The sequence below is a fragment of the Bipolaris zeicola genome (genome assembly GCF_000523435.1).
Source record: "Bipolaris zeicola 26-R-13 unplaced genomic scaffold scaffold_466, whole genome shotgun sequence".
Taxonomy (NCBI): domain Eukaryota; kingdom Fungi; phylum Ascomycota; class Dothideomycetes; order Pleosporales; family Pleosporaceae; genus Bipolaris; species Bipolaris zeicola.
The window spans coordinates 1-8,390 of NW_006912515.1; the positions used below are offsets into that span (position 1 = coordinate 1).

General features: G+C 46.4%; 4 protein-coding genes across 4 annotated transcripts; 2 read left to right on the top strand and 2 right to left on the bottom strand.

The window, feature by feature from the left end:
• Positions 1 to 134: 134 nt before the first annotated feature.
• COCCADRAFT_112550 (uncharacterized protein) lies at positions 135 to 1,116 on the top strand (the record flags this gene model as incomplete). The annotated part of the gene is made up of 2 exons (XM_007720393.1): positions 135 to 375; positions 449 to 1,116. 2 exons carry the CDS (start codon positions 135 to 137, stop codon positions 1,114 to 1,116), a joined length of 909 nt encoding a protein of 302 aa, XP_007718583.1.
• An 830-nt stretch (positions 1,117 to 1,946) lies between these two features.
• On the top strand, positions 1,947 to 2,504 carry COCCADRAFT_112546 (uncharacterized protein; the record flags this gene model as incomplete). Its single annotated transcript, XM_007720394.1, has 1 exon — positions 1,947 to 2,504. The coding sequence occupies one exon, from the start codon at positions 1,947 to 1,949 to the stop codon at positions 2,502 to 2,504; it is 558 nt and encodes a 185-aa protein (XP_007718584.1).
• Positions 2,505 to 3,565: 1,061 nt separating this feature from the next.
• On the bottom strand, positions 3,566 to 4,288 carry COCCADRAFT_112548 (uncharacterized protein; the record flags this gene model as incomplete). The annotated part of the gene is made up of 1 exon (XM_007720395.1): positions 3,566 to 4,288. One exon carries the CDS (start codon positions 4,286 to 4,288, stop codon positions 3,566 to 3,568), a length of 723 nt encoding a protein of 240 aa, XP_007718585.1.
• Positions 4,289 to 6,204: 1,916 nt separating this feature from the next.
• On the bottom strand, positions 6,205 to 7,599 carry COCCADRAFT_10205 (uncharacterized protein; the record flags this gene model as incomplete). The annotated part of the gene is made up of 5 exons (XM_007720396.1): positions 6,205 to 6,343; positions 6,433 to 6,802; positions 6,861 to 7,210; positions 7,261 to 7,376; positions 7,426 to 7,599. The coding sequence occupies 5 exons, from the start codon at positions 7,597 to 7,599 to the stop codon at positions 6,205 to 6,207; spliced, it is 1,149 nt and encodes a 382-aa protein (XP_007718586.1).
• Positions 7,600 to 8,390: the final 791 nt, after the last annotated feature.

Genomic DNA, 8,390 nt, shown 5'->3' on the forward strand with positions numbered 1-8,390 from the left:
TATCAGCCTCGCCTAGGGGTAGGACTTGGCGATCAGCTCTGATTGGCTGGGATCACCAGTGATCAGCCCCGGATTCTGCCACTTATCTGACACCTCTACTGCTGCTGCTGCTATCGCACCACCCAACAACCACCATGTCTACTCAATTTGACGCCGAATCTCTCGCCCGCATCTCCCTGCACGACCCCTCACACTTTAACGTCCAGCTCTCTCAAACAAGTCATCGCTTAGTGCTTCTACAGAACTGGAACATACCTGCCGGCTCAAAGATATTGGAGTTAGGGTGCGGGCAAGGAGACTGTACAACTGTCCTTGCCCATGCTGTGGGCAAAGAGGGGAGCGTTGTGGCTGTCGATCCGGCTGACTTGAATTATGGTACGTCTCTCCACTTTTCCCCCTACCCGCCATGTTAGCATGGGCAGAAGGCCGTGAGTTGATTCTCTTTCAGGCGCTCCATATAGTCTTGGCCAAGCACAAACACACATATCACAAAGTCCTCTAGGTACAAGAATTACCTGGGTGCAGCAATCCCCCTTGGATTATCTCTCCTCCTTATCCTCCCCTTCTTCTTCTACTTCTTCGCAGTCCGCTAACGACACCAAAACCTTTGATGCCACTGTACTCGCCCATTGTACTTGGTACTTTTCTTCCCCTTCCATTATTCAATCAACTTTGCGTGCTATCAGGGACCACAGCAAGCGCCTCCTCCTTGCTGAATGGTCTTTAGTGGCGACTGACCCCTCTGCACAACCTCATGTACTCGCTGCGCTCGCCCAAGCAGCACTAGAATGTCACAAACCTAAGAGCGATTCCAACATTCGTACTGTGGTAGGACCAAAGCGTCTTACCGACCTGGCGCTAGCTGCTGGATGGAAGCTGGAAAGTGAGACCCGTGTGCAAGCAAAAGATGGATTGCTTGACGGACAATGGGAGGTTTCAACTTGTCTCTCTGCCTCTTTTCAGGAGGAAGTAGAAACCCACGTCAATGGTGAAAGGGAGAGAGGGTTAATTCTCGCTCTACGAGAGGCGTGCCATGCAAGCTTACAGTATACGCCGGGAGGTCAGAAGGGGGTCCGGGCGATGGATGTTTGGATTTCCAGTTTCGTTTGTATGTGAAAGCTTCTCATGCGCATGAGACATAGGTCGTAAGCACTAAGTTATGGCTAGCTAATTATGTATCCCAATACGATCTTTACATGAACCAAAGACAACTCATTGGTATTGCAATATCTTTGCCAGGAATAAACAGTTGGTTTGAGTCGAGTGTATCCTCTAATTTGGTGAGGCCCCGCAGTCGCACTATTGGATTGAGGTTGGGTTTCTGCTAGTCAGCTGATGTCTCTGTCACGCGTCATCTTCTATCTAGGCCTCTCTGGCAACCTAATACCGGCAACATGCCGAAAGCCCGTTGTTTAATTCCCGGCCGGATATTGTTTTCGATACATGATGCCTCAACGTAGTGTGTTCATTATGTTACCGACATGCCGCCGATGATCAGCTTGTTTTGAAGACCTCTCTCAGCGAGGCAAGAGAACCTTAGCCGAGAGAGATAACATAAAACGAGGCTAGGAATTTTCCCAACCAGAACATGTATATTCAAAGAGTGTTTCGCTTGGGTTTCCTTAAAGTCACATATCTTTTCGGGGTATATGTATTTCACAACGCTATTGTCAGCGCATATACCAAGGTCAATAGAAACGTATATTAAATACCATGTACGTTCAAGCAGCATCTAATCTACATTATAAGGCTGCAAAACAGATCCATGTAAGATATTCTTCCCAGCGATTAAATCTAATGTCAGTGTACTGATAACCATTGGCGGTAGACGGATTATAGCCATGATTGAGCTTGAAAAAGACCATCAATATGCTCCGGTTGCCTCTGACGAAGAGCTTTCTGGAAGAAGAAGACGGTCCACCTTCAATCGATCGACTGGATGCGTTATGATCAGCATTTTCTTGGCATTTTTTCTCATTACTGGCGTTGTGGTTCTGGTTTACGAGGGTCAAATACCACCAAAGGAAGACAAAAGCCACACAGAATGCGGCGCTAGCTTGGCTGATTTTGAGGCCAACGGATGTGAATTTGATGTATTGAGCTACGCATGGATGCCAACTCGTTGCAAGGATACCGCGACTTCCGATGAATTTCGGTCATGGCTCTCAGACCCGCTAAGGCATTTGGGCCCGTGGCCATTCTTCACAGAGATGTCGGAAGGCTCATCACTTGCGAGAAATCGGATTCCCAGTGAAGAGGATTTTGGCAATCGTTGGGAAATGCAAGTCTGGTCTTCTGTAGAGGAGCACCTCGCCCACTGCATGTTCTTGTTTCTTCATGTCTCACGTGTTGCGTTTGGTGAAGCGCCACGTCGGGCTATAGATACCTACGGTCATGCCGAACATTGCTTCCATGCAATATGGAAAGGGCTCAACGGCACATGGAACATGAAAGAAGATAAGATAGCCAATCAGGCAATAGAGATTGAAGTGACTAGCTGTTGAGTATCGCAGTAGTATTTAGTACATACTGCGGTAACAAATCATTCTGCTACACGGTTGAGTAGCTACACAAATAAATTATCTCCTGAAGGGCTCTCCTTATGGGATCAGCTTTTAAATGTTCTTCTTCCAAATCTGCATCACAAGCAGATATCACCTTCTAACTCAACAAACATATTAGCTGACTTACACAATTGAATGCCAACTCGGTATGTCTGCTTCCGAAGAGCGTCACTGAGAGGAGCACAGGTTTTCATGGAAATTTCGGTTATAGCGAAGGCATTCGTCATACATACTTCCACTACTGCATTAATTTAAATTGCAAATCGATTTTTTGGAAGTTTCACTATCAGTAGGGCTATCTCCTGAGGCTGCAATGCCAGCACATATCAACTAGGACCTTATAAGTGAGGTTTTATACCCAATTAAATACATAGAAAACTGTTCGAGACTTCATTGGTACGTAATAAGGTGTTGCTATAGAACAATCAGGGTTTGCCAGCCTAGGAATCAGAATTTCAGGAATTATCACACGGTTGAATGGGGCATTACGGACACACTAAATCAGAAGAGAGCATATTTTCTAAAATTTGTGGCGTCCTGACTAGAATTGAATTTTGCTCATGGTATGGCATATTTACTAATAACGTTCATGTTTTCGATGGAGCTTGGTCTGCAACAGGGACTTACATCTGAATGACCATGGCATGATCTCAGATAAGAAGAAAATCGTGTATGCCAATTCCAAGATGGATGTGGTTTTATCAGAAACCATATAATTGTCAAGGCTACGATTTATCTACAATGTTCTTATGATAGCATTGAGACGATTACCCTGATCATGATACGAAATCATGATACATGACTATCTCTGGATTGCTTCTGAAGTAGTATGTACAATAAGAACGTACACTTTGTTACGATAGAACCGGCTCGGTTTTTATACATCGAATTTGAACCATTTGCCACCAGTTTTAGTGAACAAGACATGCGCAGCGAGGATGATGAAAAAACTTTATTTACTTCGTGTGATATAGAATTATACTGATGTTTCATACAAACAGCTAAGGATGAGCGTCATCTTGCTCAGTGAAAAGCTCGCTAGTGAGTGCAGCACTCTGAAAGGTACTTATCTTCGGTGGGAGCATATGCTTCAACATCACCATGCCACAATGACGGATATGGCCTTCGTTATCATATCTTTCCTCGATTACTGCGCCACTTGTCTTTGATCGAAACTGCTTTAATGAGTAATATATGCAGTGCACGATATGCCACTGAGTTGTCGTCCAATAAACGTCGTCTGTATCGGCGATAAAACCCAGTTCGTGTGGAGGTACAGGCCTTGTCCCATTCTGATCTAACCAGTAACCCCAATGCCCACCAGAGTCTGGTCCTACGTTACTGAACTCTGTACTCAATTCTTCGTCGCGACAGTGGGGTGGCAGCCATGCGGATGCTAACTCGTCGTACTTGCAGCCTTTGGCAACCGCCTCCCCGACGTTCCGACCACATTCGCATCTGTTTTCGTGTCTTGCGAGAGCAACATTTACTTTAATACGATGCCCGAGATTTACAGCACCATATATCGCTAGGGCAACGATGGATCCTTTGAGTAAGAAAACAGCTATCGATTTTATCCATTGCTTCTTGGATGCTGATTTCTTCGCGTAGATAAGCCGGCCAGATGACTGACTAGATCTATCAACAAGTTTTTCCTCTTCAGGGCTTTCTTCGCGTCGTGAATAGTTGAGGTGTTTTGACCATGATCTGGGTAGGGCTTGCATTATTTCCCCTATATTGAAGGAGTAAGCATAAATGAGTACAAACTAGTATGAATAGTAGGAAGTATGGGGAGTGGGAAAAAGAGACAAGAGAGCATCTTACGTCTAGGTGCACGAGATGGATCTTGATGATGATCTGTTTGGGGGTTATATGTTGAGTGATCCTCTGGTATCACGTAAAACTTCGAGCGGTCAATGGATTTATATACCTAACTGCAGTTAGCATTAACACAACTATACCATCCTTTGTTTGTAGACTGGAAGTAACAAAAGGTCGCGCCGGAACGGCATAGGGCCGCAAAACAACCCAGGGTCGAATAGTGACATGGGTCTGCATTAGGACGGTATAGGGCCGTAGAATGACCTAGGGCCGGTTAACAACGCATATTTGCAATGGAAACATGTGAAGCTATGGCGGACTCTTCTATGTTTATCACATGGGGCTAAACTATAAGCAACAATATGATAGTCACGCGACAACTATAGTGCCTGATCTCTTTTCCGTTTTGCATCTCCGTTTTGTAGCCGTTTTGGGTATAGAGCGTCGATAGGGAAGTGCTAGCTAGCGTCGCAACTAAGTTTCTCTGAATCGGATTGAAAAACGGAGGGCTGTTCCTCTGCGATTTTTTCCGATTTTGTTCCCTGTAAGTTCATTACCTTTGGTGGCCAAAGCCGAGAACTACTCGCCGGCACCCACTTATAGTAGCCGCGCCGCGAGCGAGGTTTCTTCAGTGCTTGGCAGTAAACGTCCTGCTTCAGTGCTAGCTCGGAGCTTATCATTAAAGCGATGGTAGCTTTCACCTCGTGATGTCAGTTAGTAGATCGAAGGACTTATTGCCGAGCTGTTAAATATTATGGTGATTCAACCTTCTTCCAGCACTTTGTAGGCAACAACCTGTCTCTCGAACACAGTGGCAACGTTTATCAACCCAGGGCATGGAACTCAAGGTTAACCCTCAGATGCGCAACATGCCGTCTTAATATATACCTGACGGCTCTGTGGCCCCAAAATTTGAAGACATCGTCTGCAGCACTAGCGCCACAAAGGCAGTGACAATAACCACCTGGGTTGAAGTGCTCACAATGAACCCAGTCGCCTTCTGGCTCGCCACAAGCATCTTAATCTGGCTGACCATCACCATCGTCATCGTCGCATCCGTACAGAGGAAATACCACGCCGGCATGATGCGGAATGTGGAATGCATTGCTGACGTACTTATTCCCATCGCTGGTAGCGAGCGTCTACTCGAAATAATTAGAAGGCAAGGCATGAATGACTTAATCAAGGACAAGATTCTCATATGAATTGGCTGGTTCAGAGATCCCGATGAGGTGATGCGATGGCGGATTGGCTTGGTCGAGGAAAGAAATATCCAGATGCAGCCCATTGGTCTCGGATCGGGGTATACATCGGTATCGGACGACGATACGGAGGGAATTGTGGATCCAGTAACTGACCTTATCCTCAATGCCTAATAGATCTAACGTTAAATTTACCTTAGTTACATTAGGTGTTTGTAGATCAATAGAAATTAACTCTACTCGTAAACGGACTTCTAGACTCAAACTCTTATGCCATTGTTGTGTTTGTGTACAAGTGTATGCTCCAAGCTCAGAACTAGTCGGACCTTGTCACAGAATACCATGGGATTTGCTTTACAGTGTGACTCGAACACTACCCTCTCGCACACTGTGTGCCTAGGTAGCATGGCCCGGGAATGGTCCCCCTGCAGCATGCTGGCGAGGAACCACTTGGACACACTCCCGACGCTGGCCGTGTGACGCATCTTGCACCAATAAGTTCACTGGGATCTGATGGTGTATATCCGCAGACGCCGCCCCACGCTCCGGAATTTGTTGACCATGCCGCAACGCCTTGGCAGCAGAGACGTATAGAGCGGCTGGAACATGGAGATTGCTCAACAATCGGGATCCGAGAGGTCACGCTGATTGTGCGTATGAGTGGCGAGGTTGTGGCCGTAGTGATCGTAGGGGCCAGAACAACAATAGTTGTCTTTGTAGAGCTCGTTTCCGTTGCTGTGTACACGGTCTCGGTGGCTGTGATGAGAGTAGTAGTCGAAGTAAAGGTAGCGACCTTGCTGCATGTTGCAGAAATATCTTGGGATGACCAACCCTGAAAGACTGACGGTGTTTCGAGTGCTGCTGCTGGCGTTGCTTGCAACCTCTTCTCTAGGTTACCCTGCACCGTTGTGGTTGTAAATGCAGTTTCTGTACTTGCCACAACAGTTGTTTCTTTAGAAACTACTACGGTCTCAACTAATTTGACGGCAGGAGGTGTAGATGTGACTTGGTCGGTGGTTGTAGTGCCCGTGACAGTCGAGATGGTAACGGCTGTGCGCAATGTTTCTACTGGTGGACTATAACTGATATATGAGGCACAGAATTGAACCCCTTCAAGTGTATTGAGCGATTTAGAGATACCCCCCGCAACGGGACTGGCCGGAGTAGGAGATGGTGTTGCAGGTACAGATGCGGATGGCGGATTGGCTGAAAACCCTGTGCGCACATCAGCTATTCGCTGTTATATTAAATCTTTTTCCGAGTTAATACTTACCGTTCACGCGAGAATCTAGGATCTGTCCTAGGTTTTTGCTCTTGAGATAGCATGGTCCGCTGCTGCCACTATTACCGACGAATGATGCTGCAACACATTCAGGATTAACCGCGCATGCGGCTGAGCAGGCTTCTAGTCCATCAGCCCACTGCATCTCGAGATCGCCACCAAAGAAATCGACACCGCAACTCAAGGTAAAAGAACGGCCGCTGGTGCTATCAGAATTGAGACAGCCATTGTTGTCAGGGCAGTTAATGGAAGCTGGACAGGGCTGTTGCGGCCCCGCTGATGAGCTCGAGGGAGCAGTTGGAGTGACACGAGAGATGATATTCGCGCCCATCACTCCCGTACTATATGGTAGGTCAGTATCAGAATTTTGTTATCTTCAGAGACTATTTACTTGGCTGAGCCAGCGTTGAGTGTGTTTTTCAGGTAGCAGTCCGTGCCCACATAACTCAGAGCAACGCATTCATCTGTAGACGCACAGATCTTCATGCATTCGGCAACCGTCGCGGCCTATCAAGATTAATATCTTACTGCGAGATTCTATAAGTGTGTCACCTACGTATGCTCGTCCCATGTCGCCTCCGTAGAAGTCCGTTGCACAACTGACTTTGAAATCGGCTCCATTGGAACTGAATGTACATTCGTTATCGTCTGGGCAGGTCGGTAACGATGGGCAGATGAGTGATGATGCACGCAAGGCCAGTACCGAGGCTGAGAAAAGAGTAGAAGACATAGCGAACGACCTTATCCCAGTTGTATCTGAATACAATTTGATGCAGCTGGAATGTAAAACACTTGCACAAGTCGTGCCATGTTATATACATAGCAGCAGGGCATACTTCAGTCAGTACCTGGTAACTCCAATTGCATTTCAGAGTCTAAATCTTTCAGTTCATCATGATGCGTACTAGGAGGCCGTGGCTGAACTAAGTTAATTTTGGTATCAGGGGACAGCAAAACGGGGACTAGCACCATGAAAGAATGATAAGCCACAGAACGACAACGCTGCAACAACTGGAGAAGCAGAGCGTCACAATGTGTTCAACGAATCTCGGTTATGCAGGTGCCTTGAGCATTGTGCATATACGGACTTGAATCCACGAAGTTCGAATATTTGGACTCCACAATTCAGCTAGAAATTAGGCGTCCAGCGCAACCAACAAAGATAAAAATCCTCTAGTGTGTCCCAAACAAAATCTTACGCTACTGAAGCATCGATAAGGGAAGCACGCCTAACTTGATCAAGCTCAGCATTCTTTGGCCCCCAACACCTACCTTTTGGCCCTCTTTAGCCAAATATGTACTCATGACCAATGGATATAAGCTTTTCAAACGGTACCTCCTCTTAGTAGCAGTTTACATATCGTGAAAACAGACTATTTGGCCATCTTCTATCTTGTTACCAACTATCTGTATCCATCACCGAACTATTAACGTGCTGGATAAGCGAGTTGGCCAGGCAAGCGAGTTGGCCACCCCACCAAGTTTGCGCACCTTTATGAACGTTTATCTCAACAACGCAAT